We start from the raw sequence: 26,031 nt of genomic DNA, 5'->3' as shown, positions 1-26,031 counted from the left end.
CTCTTTATGCCATATTCAGACGTCCGAGTGTGAGTTGCGCCACGGGTGTGTGCTATCTAATATCTACGGGCTGTCGGACATTACATGTCCAATTCTGGTCTGTGAATTGGATAGAATAGGACATACCATGAGTTTTTTTTCACGTGGACCATCAATCCGTGTGAAAAATAAAATCTATTATCTTCTCCCCTCAATCCGTATAATTACGAGCCGCTTTAGTTTTGCATTAATGAGACTGTGATACATTCTAGTTAATGTTTACTGCATTATTGTAAACCTCGTAAATCTCAAATGAAAATTACAGTTTAAAAAATAAAATAAAGTCATGTGAATAGTCTAATTTACTGACTGACTGCTGTGAAAAAAATGGACAACCCTCGGACATGACAATCGGCTGTCTGAATGGGCCCTTTAGTGAAAAGAAGGGCTTCTTTCTTGGGACAGTGTCCACTTTAGTACCCATCTGTTCTGGTTAGGATATTATGAGCATAAGTGTTTTAAAATAGCAGAATAGTCACAAAATGTTGATGAATGATGATGATGGAAAAGGCTATTCTTAATCAATATATGGTTGACAGCAAGAGCACTACAATAGGTATAATATTTCATATGACATAAGACACAGATTCCGTCTGTCTAAAAAAATCCAGTGAGCTGTGCAGAAATGAACAGCATATGGGTGAATATAGAAGCATGATTTTACTGCAATCATTTGGAGTGCTGCTGTTCTATCTATCTATCTATCTATCTATCTATCTATCTATCATCTCATATCTATCTCATATCTATCTATCTATCTATCTATCTATCTATCTATCTCATATCTATCTACCTATCTTTCTATCATCTCATATCTATCTATCTATCTATCTATCTATCTCATATCTATCTATCTATCTATCTATCTAGCTATGTATCATCTAATATCTATCTATCGCATATCTCATATCTATCTATCCATCCATCCAATATCTATCTTTCTATCCATCTAATATCTATCTTATCTGCTATCTATCTATCCATCCATCCAATATCTATCTATCTATCTATCTATCTATCTATCTATCTATTCATCCATTCAATATCTATCTTTTTATCCATCTAATATCTATCTTATCTGCTATCTGTCATCTCATATCTATCTATCGTATCTGCTATCTATCTAGCTATCGAGCTATCTAGCTATGTGTCATCTCATATCTATCTATCCATCTCATATCTATCTATCTATCTATCTATCTATCTATCCAATATCTATCTATTTATCCATCCATCCATCCATCCATCCAATTTCTATCTTTCTATCCATCTCATATATATATTATCTGCTATCTATCTATCTATCTATCTATCTATCTATCTATCTATCTATCTATCTATCTATCTATCTATCGATCTAATTATCTAGCTATCGATCTATCTAGCTATGTATCATCTCATATCTATCTATCTATCTGTCTCATATCTATCTATCTATCCATCCAATATCTATCCATCCATTCAATACATATCTATCTTTTTATCCATCTGCTATCTATCCATCTCAAATCTATCTATCTATCATATCTGCTATCTATCTATCAATCCATCCATTCAATATATCTATCTTTTTATCCATCTGCTATCTATCTTATCTGCTATGTATCTATCATATCCCATATATATCTATCTATACATCTATCTATCTATCTATCTATCATCTCATATCTCTCTCTGTCTACTCATCCATCTGTCCCTTTATCTCTCTTCTATCTGTACATAATATCCCCTAGAACGCTGTCTTCTCATAGACTGTAGGTGGCTACATTTCCTTTGCTTTTAATAAACAGTCTAAGTCACCGAGTATAACTTCATCTAACATAGAAATAAGGACAAAACATGAACAGATGCCTTACATTCTGTCTTGATTAAATACATGGGGCACATGCCAGCAAGGCTGATCAGGTACTCTGGTTGAACAGTGAGTAATCACAGATATTGAGTTCCTTTTGTTATTCTCATCACATGAGATAGTGTTTGTTCTACTTTGCTGTGTGTCTGATTGGGGCAGAAAGCAACCAGCAAGTTTTCATGCGCAGAAGCGTGCAGGCATTGTAATAACGCGCCTCAATAGGCAATGCCCATTGCAACAATTCACATTCATGTACCTTTGTGTAGGTCAATCAAATGAATGCTAGTCATCTAATTGGTTGCCATGGTCAACATCACTGATTTGCTTTTACTGTGCGTCTGGTTAGGATGTACTTATGGTATAAAGTAGGGAGCTGTATTATATAAATATCCGTAATATATTGAATGATCAGTGCACAAAGCAAGAAAACTACATAAATTCACGTTCCCTGCTTATGTTCTGCTCTGCAGTCCATAGACTACAGGAAACCTTACGATTATTTACACTTACCCTAATTTGCATGTGAATGCTCGTTACATTTAGGCAATTGCTTAAGGACAAATAAAGCATCTTCTTTACATTATATTACCATCTCCACATGTGCTGCAGTGTTATTATGTGAATACATGTTCAAGTATTTTGGTAAAACTAAGTTATCCCTTATCTGTAGGCTAGGAGATAACTAGCTGTTCAGTGGGGGGCTGAATCATTGGAACCCCACCGATCGCCAGTATAGGGTTCCCACATTTCCTGAGAGACTGGCAAAATGAATGGAATGACAGTATGCATGCTTTGCCACTCCATTAATTTCAATGGCAACAGGAGCATCGGTAATGGCCAAATTCAAGCAATCTCCAATTCTTGAAATAAATGGAGTGGCGGCCGAGCATGTACACTGTCATTCCATTCATTTTGCCAGTCTCTTGGGGAACTCTGGGCCCCCAACCTTGTGATTGGTGGGGGTTGCAAGTGGCTGGACCCCCTACCAATCAGCTAGTTATCCCGTAATCTGTGTATAGAGGATAACCTAATGTCACAGGAATACCCCTTTAATATGTAGTATGAGTGCTACTAGAATACAGGGTATTAAAAGCATCCAAGTGACTTACCATGAACCTTCAGTGGGATTGCCCAATATATATGCAGGGAGTGGACAAAATATGGAAACACCTACGAAATGCATAGGATTTTAATCATTAGCACTGGGCTGCTCTTTTGACTCCTACTTGGCTGAGAGCTTTTCCGCCAAATTTGGTTTACTTCACCTCTTTCCTTGCTCTAAGTGGTTTTGGTAACAGCAGCTGACTGTCTCAAACCCCTGACCAATGGAACCTTGTTGCTTCAGCAGATGTTCACTTCTGCACAGCGGCATCTGTATCATATTACCTCCACTTAAAATCAGTCTTTACGTGTGTTTTTGACACAACTCACAGAAAATGAAGCCAAGATATATACTGCAGGGAAGGCTCAATTGTCGTATACCCTGGTAGCATGCAGAAAGCCAGATTGCAATATAGGGGAACACACTGACAAAGCAATGGATTACCCTGTATTAACAAAGTGTGCCACGCTAGCATGCCATCCTGGGCTCCTCCTATATTGTTGAAATATGATTTATAATCCCATGTAATTTAAGGCATGCATTTCGTACAGTGTTTCCATATTTTTGTCCACCCCCTGTACATAGTTGAGCAAACTGTGCTGTCATACTAGATTATCTGTAGTTTTACTAAGCACTGTATGTGCACTTATTGAGATTCTTATAGGATTACTACAACCAATTAATTCCTAAAGCATTAAATGACAAATTCAGCTCTGCTACATTTTCACTGACTTTTACATAATGTAGAGATTTTCATTGACATTCTACTCAGTGGGCAGAAGCTTAAGATCATTATACATTCACTGTTATACTTTTATAAGCTAATGTGGAAAAATGACATTTTACACCGTACAGATGTACGGGATCCTGTAATAGGATTAGTGGGGTTACATAATAATGACGAGCTTACCTTTTTTCTGTGTTAAGGAGTCTGGCATGGTTTATTAAGTGAATTAATGTATTTCCATCCATTGTATACCATCGCTGATAAAGAAGAGCCGCAGGTAATAACAGCCAAAGGATTCTTACTATTTATACATTAATAGGAAAAGTCTCCTAATTTTAATTCTTCACTTTTCTAGTTACATTACAAACTGTTTCAGGACCATGGAGAGCTCAAGTCCAGCTTCTATAGCAGTATTAGTCCAAGTCCCATAGTCGAAGAGTGCACATCTCCAGTCCTCAAGAGACCCAACAGGTCATGTTTTCTGGATTTCCTCAGTATTGCACAGGTGATGTAATTATTGTCAGTGCCTTAGACAGGTGCTCTTACTATAAGATATCCTAATAATATGACCTGTTGCGCCCCTTAAGGACTGGAGTTTTGCACACCTACCCTAGTATAAGAAATGTTATTCAAGTTCCCCTAAAACGATGTTCTGTCACAATATAAAATAGGGGCTGCTATTTTAACAAATTTTCATAAATCAATACTACAAGCGAATAAAATAAACTTTGTGATAGATCTAAACAGAGAAAAATGTATCTTAACTAGAAATGAGCGAGCATGCTCGGTTAAGGAAATTACTCGAGCGAGCATCGGCATTTTCGAGTAACTACCTACTCGTCCGAAAAGATTTGGGGGCGGCGGGTGAGAGCATGGGGGGATGGGGGGGGGGGGGAGAGATCTCTCTCCATCCCACTCCCCCCCCCACAACCCCCCGCTCACCTCCGATGTCCCCCAAATCTTTTCGGACGAGTAGGCTGTTACTCGAAAATGCAGATTCTCGCTCGAGTAATTTCCTTAACCGAGCATGCTCGCTTATCTCTACTCTTAACTTATGACCCATTCCTCCTCCTCGCCTCCTTCATTTAGCATTCACTTTGAAATACTGTTAAAACCCATCTTGAGTTGGATCAGCTCACTAAGGGATCAGGTTACATGCTGCCAAGGAGGAAGCTGCTGCAAAGTAAGGCTACGTTCACATCTGCATCAGAAGCTATGTTTGGAGCCTCCGGCGCAGATCCGGCATGAAATGCCAGTTAAAAAGTCCTGTACAAAGGACTTTTTCATTCTATAAAATTCTGGACAGAGGGACAGAAACAGAATGGATCTGATTATAGTCAATTGGATCCATTCAGTGCTGTTTGGTTGAATCATAAAACCCATCAGTTCAGGCAGGGGCTCATGCAACAGAAAAATGCAATCCCCTAATGCAGATATGAATATGAAAATCCTGTCCAATGTGCAGGATTGCATGTCGTATTCTGTTTCTTGATATGTATCACAATAGCACATGCTGCAGTTTTTTCTTTCACATAAAACAGTGTTCCCCAACTCCAGTCCTCAGGGACCGCCAGCAGGTCATGTTTTCAGGATTTCCTCAGTGTTGCACAGGTGATGTAATTATTGTCGGTGCCTCAGACATTGCCACAGGTGTTCTTACTATAGGACATCCTGAAAACATGACCTGTTGGTGGTCCCTGAGGACTGGAGTTGGGGACCCCTGACATAGATCATCAGTCCATGTGAAAACTCATACGTCAATAGCTTGATAAGTTATAACGTGTCCATGTTTTCTCCATGGAATATATGGATGGGAAATATGCCTGTGTGAAGGGGCTCGAAGGAAGTCAAAGATGCTCACAGAAGCATGGCTACAGCATCTGGTGAGTATTTTATTGAGCAGAGAAGCATTTTAGAGCTGTGAATGCTCATTTGGTCAACAGCTATTTCCCGCCATTCCCTCAAATACATGAACGCTTAGTTTGGATGCATGTTCACATGTTGGAGTCCGTTTAGACCTGCCGATTTCTTGTATTCGCTCGTTTGTTCAGGGAGCCTGTTTATACAGGCAGATGCATCGTTGGCTGATTAAAACAAGAAATCATTCATTCATTCATTCACATTCAGTGTGTGAGTCAGAACGACTGAATGATCAGTATTTAAACCAAACGATTAGTGAACGAGCCAACGATGATTTTTATGCTTGCAGAAAATGAACGATGAACATTTTATCGGTCTTCATTGGCTGCATTTACACTGCATTTACAATCATTGAGTGTAAAAGGGCATTTATACATGAGTAGAGGGAGATAAGCCACAGCCAGACTGATCTAGTAGTAGCTTATCTCTAGCTGGAAAAGGGATGTGGCATTTAAATTCAGTATTGAGGGAAAAATACTTTGTTGGCTAAAGTTGGGAGGTCTTCATGCTCATTCGAGAGTCATCCAACTCCACCGATATCAGTGAATTTGAATGACTGTAGTCTAATGTGTATGGAGTCCTTTAGACAGATCTCTAAGTTAGATTAAGATGGCTTCATGAGTTTAGCAAACATGAACAGGTACATTGAGTAGAACTTAAAGCTGTTGCTATGATCAGCATTTCTTTCTCTGCTCGTAATATATTCCAGATTGTTACTTAAGGCTCTCAGCAGTCTGGCTGAAGATGTAAAGGATAGAAAAGGTTAGTAATTTGGAATTCCTATAATTGCCTCACAGGTGTCAGGCCTGTCCTCCCTTAAATAACCAGTGTAGACAGAGCACCTTCCCTCTAACCGATCGCCGGAGCATGTGCAGGCGGTAACATGTGCCATATCCATCTCAGAGAATAGATTGTTTTGTTGGCAGGTGTTCCACTTTTCATTAATCTTTCTTCTTCATTAATTAAAACAGATTTCTCATACAAAAGCTAAGCTGGTTTCTTGTGTTCTGGAAATCACACTTCTTGTATTATGCCCATGCTTTTATGCCATCGAGTACAGTACCTACCGTGCCATTGAAGTAGCCCATCTGCTTGCCTTAAAGGAGAAATATCAATTTTTAAAATATATACTATATACTAGAAATCAGAATACAATACATGTGTTGTCATAATAGCTGACATTATATGACATTCTCACATGCACCGATAAGATGAGAATAGCGCCTAAACCGCTTGGCAGTTTTTCAGATCAGGCACATATGTAACATGTGTATATACAGTATAAACATCAGCGTCAGAAAAGCAGTGTAAAGCATGGAGGAGAGTCAAAATAGATGATGAGAAATGATGTGTTGGCACTGTATGGAAAATTGATGAGCTTTTTTTTCTGTTTTCTGCTGTTGTGTATTGCCCTATATAACATATAAGGATAATAAATAATTACCAGTTTCTTATTCTGTACCGTAGAGGGGGCAGAAAACAAGAATTTTTATGTATCTATTTTCCATATTGCGTCAAAATGTTCCAGAGTAGGACACAAATTACAATAATTCACAGTAGTTTCTGTCCAAGTGAGGCTCACAATCTATTTCTGTATTTCGCAAACTAATTTGATAAGAACCCAATGGACCTACTAATATCTTTTCTGGATTGTAGGGGAAAGCCAGTGTAGGGTACAAGAAGGAAACTCAAATAGAAGCTCAGTAAAAGGGCTGAGACATGAAACATAGCAGGGAACTCTTTTGGGGCTTATTATGCAGTGGAGGATTGCCTCTGGGGCTAAAATGATTATTTTAGGTACTATCTATGGATATTACGGAGTATGAAATTCTTGCATTCACATATCCTGTCCGGCTAATCAATATTCATTAGTTTCCTGGTAAAGTCATGAATGCGGCCTTGGTCCAATTATCTCTAATTTGCTAAAAACGATGGTCTCTTAGCATGTGTATGATTCTCCTGTTAGTAGCAGTTGGTGACCACAGGAAATTCTGTTACATGGAGTCTCATTACTGTTGTAATCGTTCGGGCAAATACACAATCCCTCAGAAGCCGCCTCTCCAGATTATCCAAGAGGTTGAAGACAGTATTAGAACAATGGGGAAATTAATAATTGAAGATTCTGGGTCATCTGAGCAGTGTAGACTGAGAATGATAATATCTCTAGAATCAGGAGATGATGCCGAACACATCCACTCCCATCGTGGGGAGGACTCTGGATTACAATGGAACTGAACTCCTGAGTTAAGACCCCAGGGATGCAGAATCCTATTGGTCAGAAGTCTGGGAGATTATACCAGCTACAGGAACTGCCCTGGTATAAAGCTGGTATAAAGACTTACTACTTTTTGTAATAAAGTCTTAAACCTTATTAAGTTCAGTCCTTGTCACTCTGTAAAAATGTTTCGAACCTGATAATTGTGTAACTTTGACCACTGTGGTACATTACCAAAGTTTAAGCGGCTGACCTGCTTCACAGTAAAATCGTCAGTGGTGTCCGCGAGTGTTATTTTGGGGGGGCATGTAGGACTGTGGTAGGATGTGATTTATGCTCTATCTTGCAATGAGTGCTGGGTTGAGGGAGAGGAAGTCAGTCAATACCTGCAGTTGCGACCACATCAAGCGCTGTGAAGCCATGGTTCATGACAATGGGCGATGCTCATTTAAAGGTTTGCACTTTGCTGCTTGTGCTCCATTAGCCATTTTCGGCTCCTCCAATTTAAATGCTATATGGGGCCATCTTCAGCTGCTGAAGCATAAGCACTGCAGACTCAATGTGCAGGTACTTTTTAAATACTCTCTTTAATGCTGACTCCTTGGTTGCCCTTTATTATCACCAACTGCATTTTAGTGATATTATCTGTACATATAGTCTAAACTCCATGTCTCATTAGCTGCTCTGAGCCCCTATGTCTTAAGGTACCTTTACATGGGATGACTGTCGGGCGCATAAGTGCCCCACAGCCATCCCAATAACTATCTCTTCCCGCCACCTGCCTGTTTTCACAGTAAACGGGAGTCATTCAAAGATTGAGTGACTCCTGTTCACACTGAACAAGAAGCTACTCAATAGGCGTTCCGTTTTAGTGAGCTGAAACGTAATGACTAGCGCCAACTTCTCACTCAGTGCCCTATTGGGGGCTGTGTGTACACAGGCCAACAGTTGCCCGTAATCACTTGATTGAGTGACTCTTTGGGCACCCATTGACCTATGTAAAGGTACCTTTACAGTGCTGCATCTTTACTTATCTTGATTGGCTGCTGTATATAAGTATCCACCACTAACAATCTGTTAGGTTGTGCTGCTGGAATTTGTTGTTCTACAGGGTTCCAGGAGCACACCTGTACAGGTGAGGGTTAATTGAGCTGGCTGGGTGTGGTTGTTCTGGTCAGCCAATCCCCTGGGTCTGGGTGTAGATATATACCCCAGCCCCTCTGCAATGAGGAAGCTATATTTCCTCTGTCTTGTCTGCTGTGTGAGTAGTGTCTGGTCAGCTTGCAGCTTGCTGGTAGTGTAGTGTCCTGTGCTGCCTGTTTTGTGTCTTGCTAGAGTAGGGACCGCAAGACCCGAGGAGCCTTGTCGCGGCCTTGCAGCTTAAGTTCATTTGCCAATGTACAAAATAATCCCTTGCTTTTATATTCAGCATTTCCTTCTGCTTTAGTGTGCGAGGTTGTGTGGTAAGTGAGTTCGTGAATTTTGTCAGTTCCACCTGGTTGCGAGTAGCACCCTTTCAGGGAGAGCAGGGCCGAGGTTCCAGCATGGGGCCACCTTTATAGAGGCCTGTAGGAAGGGCCAAGTCATCTTCCCTGCAGCACAGAGTCAATTTCCCCTAACCCGTGTTTTCGGGTCACATTCGTGTGGGCCCTGGTGCTTAGTTTGCCTACACGAACATAACACCATCCATCACATTAAAGACAGAATTACTGTGCGCTACAAGCGATATGCATAGCTCTGTTGTGTTTTATTTTCCAACATACAGTGATCCCCAGCACTGAGGGGCATCCTGTAAAAATAGAAGTATTATTAGTATTATTCTTTTTAACAAATGGATGCGAAGAAAAGACAGCTGATGTATTAGAAAAATCAACAATAAGTGAATAATAAAAAGAAGAGGCAGAGTCGATGGACCTCTTGGTCTTCCTCTGTCATCGCTGTTCTATGTTTCTAAGTTTAAATGTATTCATAAAATAATGGCTGAATTGTTTGGCAGCGACGATTTCCCAGCAAAGGAAAATGTTTTCATGAAAAAAGAAAGAAAGATCCCCAGACACTCGGTGCAAAAGTACAAAAACCTACTCATACAATGTTTGCAAAAGCCTTCTTCTAACATAATTAAAAGCCCAAAACTAAGTTATTACAAGTTTACAAACATACACATTTGTCAGGCTGCATGTGTCGGGGTATTTATATAGTAAGTAACCATGGTGGTTTAACGGGAAACGGCAGCCAATACTGTTTGGTAATTATGTATTCCTTCAAACGTCCTTGTTATTCTAGTTATTATTTACGGCTCTTTGTTAAAGGGGTTTTATCAACACAAAAAGCCTCTTTTATATTGGAGCTACTACAGCAATTAGCTGATTCCGTGGGTCTCGCTCTTGACATGGCTAGCAAACTGCTGACTTTGATGAGGAAAGCCATGGCCATCCAGACATTTTAGCTGCAGGGAAAATGTAGTAGAACACGGCAGCTATACAGTTAAATAGCCATGCTTGTACTGCATGGATGGTTCATGTCTGCCAAAGCTGCACTGGCTAGTAGAGTGGGGATTCAAGAAGACCACCCTCTATGACATCCACATGCCTGTGCGAAAAGACTGTAGAGAAGATACTGGTGGAGCACTCATATAGATCTAGCTTGGGGTGATAGTGTCTCAGTACCACTGATAAATGGATAAGTTGCAAGTTAATGGAAGTTGCTGCTGGACTTGCGCCAACGTATGAATAGAAGGCGTAATACAAATTGTGTGAGAAAAAAGTAAGAAAACACCGGTGCATGGCACAAACATCCATGTATAGGATGCTCAAGACACGGTAAATTAATCCGACTTCTTCTCTTTTATTTATAAGACCAACAAAATAGACGCGTTTCAAGCCACAGGCCTCTTCCTTAGTAAGCACCGAAGGGAACACAACTATGGCAGGGTGGCCTGGCTGGGTTGTGTGCTCGTGATGAAAAGAGAAGGCCATAGTTGTGTTCCCCCCTACATTTACTCAAGTAGAGGCCTATGCCTCCAAACGCATCTATTTTGCGTGTTTCATGTCTTTGAAGATTCTATACATGGAAGTACATGTGTGCACCAGTGTTTTCTTCATTTTTTCTAATGTATTTCACATGTCCATGTCTTCATGAGACAGGCCCTTCAAGCAATGGTCCTCAAATCAAGTAGTCTGGTGATGACATCCCTGGAGTTTCCATAGTGTCAAGTAAGTTGCAGTTTTTAGTACTGAAAGCAGAAGACAGCTGAATCTCTGGTAAGAAACATAGTAACATACTATGTAAGGCCGATAAAAGACATATGTCCATCCAGTTAAAGCCTAGTTGGATTAGGCATTGTTCAGCTTTCTTGCAATCTATTCTGTGTAAATGTATGTCAAGATAGTGTAAATAGCACTTAAAACCATCCACCGGTTTTGGGAGAAAATTCTGTCCCGGGACCAGAGGAAGAGCCTGCAGTTGTTCTTCTCAGTGGTTCCTCCAATATCTGTAGGTTCTGGGTCCCGTTTTTATCTATCTTTGATGTCTAACTTGATTTTTAGATTACCTAAAACCCATAATGCATTGGCAGTGTTAGACTACCAATGCACTGTACTTTCTTTCTGATTGGCTAGAGCTGCTCATGTGATCAGCACTGGCCAATCAAAGAGCAGTGCACATTGTGATTTAGCTACTGTAGTTAGAAAATTGCTCTAGCCACCTTGGACTACTGAAAATGGGGCGGCAGAGAAGAGCCACTGCCCACCCCCCTTTCCAATCCCAGGACAAAACTTTGGCCCAAAACCAGAGGGTTCCTTTAATAATATAAGGCACAATTGTACTGATACTATACCAAGAGTAAGTCTTTGCTGTCATATGTTCTATTCCCTAATATATATTTTCTACCATTTCCAAGTGGTTTATTCTATGTGACACAACAGAGCGCTAATAGTCAGTGTGCTTTGTTGTGAGTATCAAGTGTCCAGTTCAAAACATATGTGGGCACTTGGGCAGCAGAGTCACAGTGGCCCCCTATCTACACCGCTCCCAGCTGGCAAAGCGTAGAGTATGTTTTCCAATTTTTCCATTGTCTCCCTTAGCTTAGTTGGCAATAATATCTGCACAGGTTTGCCTACTGCTGATGGCGGTGGTATATACTAGGTCCTGGTGATTCAGTGGTACATTGCTCCTTTGATATACTGTCTAATCCCCAAATTATATGGGTTATCCCATTTCTATCTATTTTGTCGGGGTCACAGCTGTAATCCACTGAGGAGGCCGCAGTGGATTCCGCTTACGGCCGTGTGAGCCTGACCTAAATCTAGACAGTCTTAAACTGCCCCAGATTGATCACAGGGACTCATGATCAATAGTAAATCTGTCCATACTATCTAGTCTAAGTTTATACCAACTATCAATTGCTTTGTATACACCAAAAATCTCACCAAAATTTTGGTGCAATTTGCCACAATTTGACGCAATTTTTGTTGCATTCTAGGCCACACCCGATTACTATATAGGGCACAGAAAAAAGTGTATAAAAAAGGGCCTAAAACACCTAGTAAATGTAGCGCAAAACATGTTTGACAGGTTTCTGGTACAAGTTGCACCAGAAAACTGTCAAATTTCCAATAGTAAATAAGCCCTATCACGTATTTGCACTCCATGAGACGTGCATTGCTTCAAATGTTCCTTCAGAAACAGGTCGGGCTCACACGGCTGTAAGCGGAATCTGCTGCGGGCCTCCTTAGTGGATTACAGCTGCGAGCCGGGCCGTGACCCTTCATACTTAACGATGACGCGCATACCCACTGCCTATACGCAATGGAATTGCGTATAGGCTGTGGGTATATCCGCAACCATACAGAACAATGTGCTCTATGTCGCGGATATCCGCGGTAAAACAGAACACGCTGCGTTTTATTTTCCACCTGCGGATTACGCCACGCTAATGTAATCGGACCTGCGTAAGTCAGTGCATTTGATTGATCCGCGTACTATCACGGATCATACTCTCACGGAATACGCAATTCAAATCCGGCCATGTGAGACCGGCCTTAGTTTGCACTGTCTAGACAGTATTAGTAAATAAGCCCCATTGTGCTACAAAGCGCTTGACGTGTCTCCATCTGCCCTCCCGTAACCCCTGCCCCCTCACTTTACACAATTATGGATGATCAAGCATTGCTGCCTACATGCGTTAGTGATCAAATTGTGAGCTGTAGAGTAATTGGGGCCGAGTGTTCTATTGCTACCTGGAAACATTGTATCTTGACAGTCTTGTTCTTTATTTACATGTATGTTTCATATTGCAGTTAATATTTAGGCGAATGTTAGCGGGTTGGTAATAAAAGTGTAACATAATGCAATGCAATCACTATAATCACCATTTATTCTTGTTATCAATGGGGTGTATTTGATTATAGACCGCATATACTCCATCCTGCTCGGAGAATATATGTGACTTCTACGCTGCTCTATAATAGCGATGGAATAGAAAATGTAATGCATGACTCCCTGGAACCAGTTTAAACCTTTCTATCAATAACTTGGGTTTGTTTAAGAGCTTAACTATGCAAAGTGTTGAACGCAGGGTATCTCTATAAATAAATGAAAGTCTTACAGTGGAAGCCGGGAATGCTTGAGCGGTTGAAATTGAATGTTGCTTTTCTTGAATAGGCAGTTGACCTTCACATCTCCATGTTAGTCTATACTTCAGGTTCCACTTTGAATTGGGAGCAGAGCGTGCTGAGCTGGTGCAATGCAAGGGTGATGTTTTGTAACTTTTATTCCAATCACAAATGGAAGGTATTGATTTTGGGAGAGCGAAGGCAGAGTGGCAGGCACCCAATCGAGGAGAAACAAAAATGAAATACCAGAATTGATTGGTTCCACTGACCAGGACGACTTTCTTACTTAGCTGGTAATATCTCACATGGAGAAGGGTCAAAGATTAGGCTGTGAATAGGCAGGCCCCTTCTCTGCTATCATAAAATAGAAAATAACTCACATTTCTGAATGTCATCAGTCTCTCCTTGATGCTAAAAGAATGTCAAATATTGTACTACATAGAGAACAAAATGCTGCGAAATCCAGGAAAAGACTTTCAAGAACTAAGATGTGGGGAGGTGGAAGCTAATCCTTCAGTGGGGCAACTTCAAAGCGGGCTGCGCGGAGTAGACGCGGTGCACAGGGCGCATAAGGTGCTTCGGTAGGGGATGTTTGTCGATGAAGGTTCTGTGTATCAAAATTCAGAGAAGCTACCAAGAACTTGGTCTGGGAATAAAAGTGTGTTTTTTCTTAATATGTGTGTCCTCAAGTTCATCCGCTTATGTGTTATCCTATTTATCTGTTCTAGAGGATGCTGCATTTTATGCTAATGTGACATACAGTGATATAGTAGAGGGCACATTTATCAATTATAAAAAAAAAACAAATCTTATCTGGAAAAAAAACAAGTTAAAAACAGACATAAATATAAAAGTTATTTCTTGTATAAACAACAAGGGGCCTAAGAGACAATCAAAGAAAGGTTATGAGGAATTATTTCCCCACCCTTTAGACTCTTCCCATTCTGAAAGTGCTTTGAACAAGTCTAAGGGAACTCTGTCATTGCTTTTAACAGATATATACAACCTATGAATATACTAGAGCCCACACAAATGTATCAACTAGAGTGTATGGAAAAATAATGCTATACACCTACAAATACATACACTCCAACACAAGAGTCAAAATATAGATACTTTTAATTATGGAAAACCATAAAATGTGTTAAACATGACAGGTAAATGCTTATAAACAAAACATCACAAGTATAATTAATCACAAAACATGATGAAAAGGTACTATATAAAGTAACTGAATAGTAAAATGCAAGTGGAGTAAAAATCCAGCAACCTGATACAGGAAAACCACCTCATATATGAGGGCGTTCAAAGAAGGGCAACTAAACTAATAAATGGAATGACGGGACTGGAATACCCAGAGAGGCTATCAAAATTGGGATTATTTACCCTGAAAAAAAGACGGCTAAGGGGCGACCAAATAACTATGTATAAATACATGAGGGGACAATACAAGAACTCTCCCATGATCTGTTTGTACCCAGGACTGCGACGGTAACGAGAGGGCATCCGCTACGTCTAGAGCAGAGGTTCCCAAATTTTGATTTGCAATCAATTTCTTTTTTTTGTAAGAAGATTGGCGACCGCGCTAAAACCCCTTTCCATGAGGTATTAAGTTGAAAAAGCTATTAAAAATGTTCTTGTGATCGTCCATAATGCAGGATAAGCCACTGGTCCGTGCGATGCGTAGCTGCCGGTATTAAAACTTGTAAATACTTGCACATTAACATAGCCCACCACAAAGCAGATGGGTAGTTCACGCAAAACTTCTTGGGCTCTGGTGGATTACGTGAAAACGATGCGTAGTAAACTTCATAGGTAAATCAGCTGCTGCGCAGGTCTGTTTTGTCTATGGCCAGAGCCCAAGAAGTTTTGCGTGAACTCTACATAAACATAGACCCCCAGCAAGTCAAAAATCGACCCCTGGGGGTCCATATAGACCACTTTGGGAACCACTAGTCTAGAGGAAAGAAGGTTTCATCAACAAAACAGAAGGGGATTCTTTACTGTAAGAGCAGTGAGACTGTGGAACTCTCTACTTGAGGGACATGGTGATGGTAAAAACAATAGAGGAATTTAAGAGGGGACTAGACATCTTTCTAGAGCGTGACAACATTACAGGACATAGACGGGGTTGTTGATCTCAAATGTTGATCCAGGGATTATTCTGACTGCTATTATGGAGTCGGGAAGGAATTTTTCTCCCAGAATGAGGGTATATTGGCTTCTGCCCACTGGGTTTTTTTCCCTTCCTCTGGATCAACAAGGTGGGGAATGGGGGGGGGGGGGTGGAATGGGGGGGCCCATTTAGACACAACAATTATTGCTCAAAAGATGTCTTTTGAGCCACTTTTGAGCGATAATCGTTGTGTCATTTTAGCACAAGGTGATCACTCAAACATTGAGTAATCACCTTGCACTCCCAGCGGAGGATGCAGAGAACAAGCGGGGGCCCGCTTGTTCTCTGCATCCAGCTGTTCCCCGCTGGGAGCGCTCCACTGTATGACAGCCGGCCCCACTTGTCTTCTGCATCTAGCTATTCTATGCTCGGAGCGCCTGGCTGTTATACAGCCGAGTACTCCGAGCGGGGTATGGAGAACAGAGGTGGACCGCTTTGTTCTTCATACCCAGTCTGTCTTCAGGGAGCGGGATACAGCTGAAACAATAGTATCAGTTGTATCCCACCGTGAATCCCTGATAAGGCTGATTGATGAGCGACGGCTTAACGAAAACTCCATGATGTCAGTGCAGTCAGACACAACGATTATCGCTCAAAAGATGGCTTTGAGCGATTTTTTTGAGCAATAATCGTTGTGTCTGAATGGGCCTTTACAAAGTGTCGGCTCTACATGTGAAAAAAATGCTTTATTCTTTAAAACAAGAGGCATCGGGCTTAACTGATGTGTTTCCACCGGCACGCCGGTCTTGATCATTATGATATATAATAACATAAAAGAGAATACAGAGCCAGATGATAGCTGTGCCCTGGCTCTGGCTTTATCAAGGGACCCTTGATATACCTGTGATGTGGCTTCATATGAGTTTCTGTGCCATCTTTTATGTATTTTATGAGTTTTCATAATAAAGTATGTAGATTTGTACTTTTGTATTGGAGTGTATTTATTTGTAGGCATATATTATCACTTCTAACGGCTTCGGGGTGATCACTCGTTGGGAATGTACATTAGTTGCACATATTGTGTTACTTTCCCAGGTGCAAGAGCAACAACTACCGTAGGTTTATTAGGGCATCTGCAAAGTTAGATTTATGAAGTGTTATCCTATATAGACAACACAAAGACACACAAGAGAACAGAGGTGGTGAGAAGATACCAGCTATGTCTTATTTTCGGGGTACGCCTTATTTTCAGGGAAACAGGGTAGTTATTGGCTACTCAAAGATGAAGTTAAAGGGGTTGTCTGGGTTTAAAATGAACTGCTTTCATCCAAAAACAGCACCACACCTCTTCACAGGTTGTGTGTGGTATTGCAGACACTGCAGTTCAGAGTGGCAACCTGCAGACAAGTGTGGCACTGTGTTTGGAAGAAAACGTATGAGTTAATATGATCCCAGATAGGTCTGAACAGGATGAATAGTGTAAACTAGATATGAATACAAATTGTGTATATAACCACAGGTAGTTACAATAAGTGCTTATACTAAAAAAAATGGGATAAAGGACAAATTCATATATCATGACCTCGCACCGCTATCACATAGATGGATGATGAAGTCACTATAGGTACAGAATACAGAATGGACTAAAACATCTCCAACACGTTTTGGAGAACATATTACCCGAGGAAGGAGAACGTGTCCTCCGAAACGCAATATCATGTGGATATAATCCCTGCTGAGGACTAGCATGGACAGCCATATATGTGATCGCGGTGAGAGTCCATGATATATAAGTTTAGCCTTTACATCAGTTTTTTGGATATCACAAGTACTTACTGTATCTACCTGTGGTTATATACCCAGTTGGACTGTATATTTAGGGCAGCGCAGATTACTTACACTATTCCACAGGTCCTTATATTTGGTGTTTGGGCAGAGAGCACCTGATATCAGCTGCACCCCGCTACACATCCCACGAGCACCGGTTAGCTTTAAGTCTGGACAATGGTTGAAGTGCCAGAAATGGTTGCTCTATATGGCCCTTCTTCAGTCATTCTGCTAATAGTTATTGGAAGATTACAGTGACATTCACTTGAAAATGTGGTGGCAGGCGAAACGGCACATATTTTAAGTGTAATTAAGACCATCTTATTTTTGTGAGCATTTCCCTTTTGATGAGATTACAGCATTCTCTATTGCTGATCTATATGAAAATCTTTCCAAGTTTCAAGAAGCCATTAACCTTTCCTCTTCTCTCTTCCAGCTATGCTGTAACGGTGCAGGAATCCTACGCTCACCCATTTGATCAAATTTATTACACTCGCTGTACAGATATCCTCAACTGGTTCAAATGCACAAGACACAGGTATGTTGTTGCCCACTGTGACCCTGCAGATTATTGTACATGATGGGGGGAGATGGCACGGCTTATACATTCGGGGAAGATAAGAACAGATAACTGACACGTCTCAGTGATGCAAAGTGCTGTAAAACCGCACAAACGGAAGAATAAAAACAACAGAAACAGCTGCGCTTCACTATATATATCCACTAGCCACCTGGCCCAAACCGCTAATACCTGAAACACTGTACAGATCCAGCAGATATAAATGCTGGATGAACCAGGTGGAAGTAACAGCTAATAGACAATGCCCATCGGAGAGCATGTCAGTATGCAAGTGCCTGCATGCAGCTGCTTCTGAACTCCGCTATTGCTGGTAATCTCTCCTGGTAGTGCCGCTGTATCGGTGGTGCAGTAGGTGTATGTCAGATAATGATCTACTGGGTGAATGCTGCTCCTGTACCAAAATCCTGTTCTTCCAGATTCAATCAAACTCAAGTCCTGGTTGATGGAGGTTTCGATCAGTAGCGTCCCTATTTCCAAGTGTCAGATAGCAGGAAGCTTCTGTGTGACACCACTCTACCGGTGCTATAGCCTCCATGGACCAGTCTCCAAATTACTTTTTCCTTCATCAGGAAAGGACATGTCTGGTCTCAAACCATTGACAAAAGGCCAAATGGATCCATAGTTCCATATTGTTTACACCTTATTCTGTATAGTGCAAAAGAAGACAAGATTTGATGAGCATTTGTTCAGTCTTGGTGACCCTGTGCCCACTATACCCTCAATATTAATTTCTTAGGTGTCAGTAGAGGGAAATGATGAGATCTTCTGCTGTGCTCGATGTTCTTCTGAGATCGGCACGCTTTTCCACATACCTCTGTATCATAGGCATATTTACAATTATGCAGGAAAATCTCAGATCAGCCATTTCTAAGATAATCTAACCATCCCGTTTGGCACCAACGATTATTCCACTGGCAAATTTACTTAGACCACATTTCAGTCTATACTGGTGATGTGCCTTGTACCTATGGTAGAGACCCTCCTGTCTGGGTTAAATGAGGTATAGATTGGGTGCAAGAAGAAACAGAAAGGGTAAGGCAAATTAGACGGTTGGCTACTAGGCAGTTCTGGGCCTGCTAATAGTCGAGAAATTGGAACCCTATTTCCCCCAAATTATTCCTTATCTGCTGGAAAGGTACTTTGCCAATAAAGCAAACCCAATAGTGTTCTTGTCTGATGTAGGATTCTAGCTGCTCAACAGTCCTGGGTCTTCTTTGTTGGATTTTGCATTTTATAATGTGCCAACTATTTTCTATTGGTGAAAGGTCTGGATTTTAAGCAGGTCAGTTCAGCACCCGGACTCTTCTTCTGTGCAGGCATGCTATTGTGAGGGATGCAGTATGCGGTTTAGCATTGTCTTGCTGAAATATGCAAGGCCTTCCCTGGAAGAGAAGTTGTCTGGACGGGAGCATATGTTGTTCTAAAGCCTCTATATACTGCTCAGTATTGATAGTGCTTTTCAGGATGTGTGAGCATAAGCACTGATACTAATTCTACCTCATACCATCAGAAATGCAGGCTGCTGAACTGTGCACTGATAACAAGCTGGATGTCTGTGGTTTCCAAAAAGAGTTTGAAATTTTGATTATCTGACCACAGAACAATTTCCCATTTTGCCTCCTTTCAGTTTAAATGAGCTTTGGCCCAGAGAAGACGCTAGCGTTTTTGGATTGTTTTGATATTTGGCTACTTCTTTGCATGATACAGCTTTAGGGTGCCTACCCACTAGCGTTTTTTTACTGCGAAATTCGCAGCGTTTTTTTTTTCTGCAGGGGTCTTTGGGCTATGGGACATGCAAAGCTAAAATCACGATCGCGCAAAATCACGATATCGCGGTAAATCGCGATTTTGCGCGATCGCGATTTTTACATTACAAGTCCCATAGACCCCCTGAAGAAAAAAAAAAACCTGCGAATTTCGCAGTGAAAAAAAACGCCAGTGGGTGGGCGCCCTTACCTTGTATTTGTGGATGGCATGGTGAACTGACAATCACAGACAATGATTTCTGGAAGCCTTCCTGAGCCCATGAAGGGATTTGCATTGCATGCCTGTTTTTAATGCAGTGACAACTGAGGGCCATTAAATCTCGAGCATCCAATATTGGCCTTGTCCCTTGTGCACATGAGATTCTCCAGATTCTCTGAATCTTTTGGTGATATTATGTACTGTAGATGGTGGGATATTCAAAGTCTTTGCAATTTAACGTTGAGGAGCATTTTTTTGAAATTGTTACGCAGTTTTTAGACTTAGTTTTTCACCGATTGCTAAATTTATGACCATGGTTTCTTCTAAGAGACTCTGCCTCTCTAACAAGCTTGTTTTATACAGTCATGTGACTTAGTAGAAAATTGACCCTCTGGCTGTTTTTCATTAGTACCACTTACATTTGCAGCTATTTATTAACCATGTCCCAACTTTTGTGAGATGTGTTGCTGCCATTAATTTCTAAATGAATTATTTTTTTAATGAAATGGAAAAATGTCTCCTTTTCAGCTTCTGTGTTTTATGTTTTATTGTGAATAAAATATACTTATATGAGCTTCCCAGTCACAACGTTTTGGGAATTGGGGTTATATATGCATGTAAGGGTTAACTAGGCCAGTAATAGAGATGAGTGAGCACACTCGGATAAAGCAGTTACTTGAGCGAGCATTGCTCTGCTCGAGTAACTGCTTACTGGTCCGAGTGGGGGGGGGCTTCGGGGGTGAGCGGGAAGCAGCAGGGGGTAGAGAGAGATCTCTCTCACTCTCCCCCCGCTACCCCCCACCGCCCCCTGCTCACCCTCGCCCCCCCAAGCCTGTTTGGACCAGTAAGCAGTTACTCGAGAAGAGCAATGCTTACTCGAGTAACTGCTTTATCCGAGTGTGCTCGCTCATCTCTAGCCAGTAAGCTTCCGCCTGAATCTACTTGCCATTTTTTTTGTACATTTGAAAATATTCACTATTTTGCTTGTTCAACTACTTTATGTAACCCTGATTTGTATATTCTGCACAGGATAAGTTACAAGACAGCCTACCGACGTGGCCTAAGAACCATGTACAGAAGAAGGTCACAGTGTTGCCCAGGATACTATGAAAGTGGAGATTTCTGCGTCCGTACGTATTGCTCTCCATGTGTCCACATTTTCTATGAATTTCTAATGTTGAAGTCATCGGTATTCTCTTATATTATTCATATGATTGTTCTCTGTAGTATTCCTGCTCTGCCAACCTCCAGTATGTGTATTCCTATATATAATGTAGCAAGATGAGAGATATCGCAGTCCTGCATCTGTGTATTGGCATCACAATCTGCTCTGCCATTGCCATTACAGTTTTGCAAAGAGGAATTTTACAGTAATTTCTTTCTCATTTTCTGTAGTGTATTGCGCTCCTAGACTTCCTTCGACTCTGAATACGGTATATAGAGCATATTCATATCAGAAGGCCACTGGTACTTCTGTTACAAAGTGCGATTTTGTTCAACCACACTATGTAATGTCGAAGATGAATTATATTATGTGTGTTTATTAGAGATGAGCGAGTATACTCGCTAAAGGCAATTGCTCGAGCGAGCATTGCCTTTAGCGAGTACCTGCCCGCTTGAGACTGAAGGTTCGGGTGCCGGCGCTGGGGAGCGGTGAGTAGCGGCTGTCAGCAGGAGGGAGCGGGGGGGAGAGAGGGAGAGAGATCTCCCCTCTGTTCCTCCCCACTTTCCCCCGCAGCTCCCTGCCCGCCGGCACCCAAACCTTCAGTCTCGAGCGGACAGGTACTCGCTAAAGGCAATGCTCGCTCGAGCAATTGCCTTTACCGAGTATACTCGCTCATCTCTAGTGTTTATGCATACTGGCTGTTCAGTTTTGCGGTGGTCACTTACTACAACCATAGGACTGTCAACTGCACAACTCCTACTGTATATAATAGGTGGTTGTGCAAGCTCTTTTGTACTAGTACATTGCACCACCCTTTATATTTATGGTTGATGACTTCTTATCTTGTCCTAATTGCACATGAAGCATTTTTCCTGTGCAGCGTATTAAAAAGTTGGCATATTGCAGATAGAGTGGTATTGACATTGTACTGCAGTACATTATAAACGTGTTAATGGTAAGTTCCAGGGTTCTAGACACTCTTCTAAAATTAACTAACATATGTGCCATTGCTATTAAAATCCACTAATAGGCTTCTATATAGCGACACAGAGAATTGCCTTCCTTTAGCCAATACAATGCTGTCTGTAACATCTACTTACCATCGTTTAGGTAGTCGCTCAGCAAAGTCGTTGCAGCGTATTAATGACAGCCATTCATTTGCCTTTACTCAGAGTGATGATGGTTCATTAGTTGTTTGCTGACATATTGCTCATAGAGGGGACATCATGCAAATTTCTTCACAAGTCATTCAAATACGAATAACCGTGAGTTTTCACCAGATGACTTTTGATCAACCAGCGACTATTTTTTGGTAAACTGCAACTAAACAACTTAGCGACTTATCATCTGTCACCCTGTTGATGGCCATGTCTACACTGAATGACCACCAGTGGAATTTGTTCTTTCGAGTGGTCATTCGGCTTATAGTTGCCCCGTGTCAAGGTGGCTTTACAGTATGGACAGGCTTTATTAAGATAATACTGGCAGCTGATAAGGTGTTAGATATTTGTGGTCTCATCCTGGCGATTTCAGTGGCATTCACTCACAATTGTCTATGAGCCTGGCAAGTCCATGCCAAAGTCTAGGAAAGCGTAGATTGGGGTGGCAGTATTTTCTTGGCTGATACCATTTTTTGCATTGAGCTACACTGGGTCAGAAACCGGAGATTTCTCCAAGCCACTCATCTCAGTCACCATGGAGTTAACAGTAGTGAAGCTCAAAGTACATGTTAATGGAGGCATTGGCCATTGTAATTGTTGGCAAGAAGGAGAACAATTATTTAATATTTCTGACTGGCAGAGATATCTCCGCCAATCGCCTTTCTTCTAATAAAATAACAATATATTGATTTGAAATCTGCATTAGATATTGTGCAGTGATGAGCTTGTGGTTAAGAGAGGTTTTATTATGTCCCCATTCAGGGATACTGCACTTAATAAGGAACATAGCAGCATGGATGGGTTTGCAGTTACTCCAACTACTTGTGCTTGGTCAGCTAAGGGCTTCAACAGATAAACGTATGTGCCGCAACGGAGCATATTTGCGCATAAATAAGGGTTGTACGCAGGGTCACACCCTTCCCCTTGATTTTTCAAACCTGCCATAGACCTTTATAGAAGCTTTCTCCGTAACATGCAAAAAGATAGGGCAGGTCCTATCTTTTCTCTCGCACAGGGATTGCGCATGAGAACAAACCCATTGAAATCAACGGGTTCGCTTTGTCACGTTTTGTGGGCATGAGTTTGGCGTGCACAAAAACGTGCAAAAACATGTTTGTTTGTTTAAACCCTCTTTCTCCTCAAATAAATAGGCATCTTTGGATTACTGAACAGGGGTCCCTCATTCTTCCCAAGACCCCCACCTACTGTAATTAGTCCTTTTTGTTATCCATGCTCCTCTCAGTCTTTAATTGTTTTGTTTATCAAATTATATTGCTTTTCAAGGCCTCTCGTCTCATTCATTATTACTATTCTTTACTTGTATCATTTATTCTAAACCATTTATGATCCTTTATTGGGTTAGTTTCATTTTACCTTGAAAAGTCTGCCTGCATTCTGTTTTACTTTATTCTAGTTAATCGTATTGTATTAATATTTTCATCCTTAGTCTTATGTTTGGATTTATCTTAGATTACATTAAAATTATCCTTTACGTATGTTATTTTATTTGCATCTGTTATTCTTTTATGTACATATGTTTACATGCATTTTCCATTTTTTCCCTTTGTTCTCCCCTCACCCCACTTTCCTTTTCCCTTGTCAATCATTTATCATACATTAAACATACATGTTGTCGTACCTTCATCATATCCAAGTTGAATGCTATTCATTCTCGTCTTTAAATTGTATGTGGAAAGTTGTACCATGTCATTAGTTTTTGTTGCTTATTGCACCTGCATCTTTTCATGTCCACTCAGTGTAATGTCCATATGGTTGGCAGCCCCTCCATATTGTTTCACTACTATTCACGCATTCTTGACAGCCTGCATACAGTACTTTAGGCTCTACCTCACTTACGGGTGTCCTCTGCCCACTTTTTTTTCTGCACCTATCCTCAAATAAATGGCCAGCATCTTTGAAGAGTCACTCATTTTCCCCAAGACCCCCAAGTACTGTATTAGTCATTTTGTCATATGCTGCGTATATGTCATAAATATCTCTAACCAGAATACCTCTCTAAGTAGGCCTTAGTAGAGACAGAAATCATTAAATAATACGTTTTTTTTAAATTTATAGATAGCTGATACCTTCCATTTTCAAGGTTAAAGGATCACTTAACACTTTGTAGCTTTCCCATATTTAGTTCCACTGCTGCTGTTCCAAAAAGACATAGGCAGCCCTTTCTCCATGTTGCAGTGTTGCTAGAGAGATGGGACAACCCTCCTATATACACTAGGACTAACCTAGCTATAGCCTTATGCCCCTCTGATGCTTATCACAAGGTACAGTAGTAAAGCCGGGGGTTATGATTCTGCTGGCATTATTGGACGTGCTAAGATTCTCTCATTGTGCAAACTAATAAGCATGAATGTTTGAATAGCTTAATACATATTCATGGCTGCATTAATGTATTTTTAGACAGGCTCTATATTAAAACTGTTATAGACATTGCAGAACTGAGTATGTCAAAGCAGAAGTGCTGAGTTTGTCATTTGGCACAAATCATTGTGGATAAATCAAATAAATACACCGCAAATTTTCATTATGTTACAAAACTGACAAATCCTGAAATTTCTCAAGAAACATCAGTATAGACTAGAGCAGCGGTATACAAACCTCTTATAGTAAAAGGCAACAGAATCAGATTGTATTCCTGAAAGGGACTGCACATTTTGTAGGGACTGTACATGTTCCTGCAACTCACTTCAATGGTACTGAGCTGCAGTAAGGTGCAGTACCAGGCCCTGCCACTACAAAATGTGCAGAGATGTGCCTGTAAAACAATGAAGAGGTGACATGCTCATACAAGCGATGTGGCCCCTTCAATCAGCTGATCAATTGGAGTGCAGAAGTCGAACCCAGCTGATTAGAAATTGGTGGCCTATCCTTAGAATAGTAGTGCTGCAGATTGGGCTATGGAAAGTAGCCTGGCACCGCATGAAAGGCATATTCATCATTGTACTCCAAGCATGCTCTGCCTGTCAATCATTGCCAGGAGCATCTCTGAAGCATATTGTTACGTTCGTGTGGGCAAATAAGCACAGGGCCCATACGAACGTGCCAGAAAAGGTGGGGATCTCAGACGGAATTCAGACTGGACGTGCTGACTGAAACACCAACAGGACAGAGAAATGCATACTGCAGACTGGACTGACGCACAGAGAAACCTTAGGGACTGACAAATGACAACTCTTGCCATGCATACCTGTACACATAAGCAGATGATATAGCTATAAAAGTATGAGGTATTGGCTCGTAAAGTGGCCAATGAACTTGAGCCGCAAGGCCACGACAAGGCTCCTCGTGTCTTGCGGTCCCTACACTAGCAAGACACATCTACTAGGGGACCCTAAGGGCCACCCTAACGCAGAAATAGCAAACAAACTCAGCAGAACAAACTGACACAAAACTAACAGAAAATAAATGTACAAACGGACATGAACCAACAAACTCACAGCAAGCTGCAACGGCCAATGATATATGACTGCTCACTCTGGATACCAAACAGACACTGACAGGAGCTGGGTTTATATGTGAGCAAAGACCCGGAGGATTGGCTAGCAGGAGATTACCACACTCAGCCAGCACAATCATCCCACACCTGTGGGCTTGTTCTGCTAGAAACAATAGTACTACAGGTCCCAGCAGCACAACCTAACACATATGCTTTGGCTGTTCATTATTACTGGAGCACACTCCACTCCACAAAATATACAGGAAGTGTACAAGCTGTCCTCCATCCAAAAGCAGG

The 26,031-nt window shown here is 41.2% G+C and overlaps 1 protein-coding gene across 1 annotated transcript in view; it reads left to right on the top strand.

Annotated features, from left to right (window-relative positions):
• MEGF11 (multiple EGF like domains 11) overlaps window positions 1–26,031 on the top strand; it is a 412,570-nt gene that overhangs the window by 69,427 nt on the left and 317,112 nt on the right. Inside the window, exons 3-4 of the mRNA XM_066592915.1 lie at window positions 17,847–17,948; window positions 20,985–21,085. Of these exons, the coding sequence (XP_066449012.1) occupies window positions 17,847–17,948; window positions 20,985–21,085 (203 nt within the window). The remainder of the gene's footprint in view (window positions 1–17,846; window positions 17,949–20,984; window positions 21,086–26,031) is intronic.

This window comes from Eleutherodactylus coqui, chromosome 2 (genome assembly GCF_035609145.1).
Source record: "Eleutherodactylus coqui strain aEleCoq1 chromosome 2, aEleCoq1.hap1, whole genome shotgun sequence".
Taxonomy (NCBI): Eukaryota; Metazoa; Chordata; class Amphibia; order Anura; family Eleutherodactylidae; genus Eleutherodactylus; species Eleutherodactylus coqui.
This window is presented reverse-complemented; position numbering and strand designations above follow the sequence as displayed.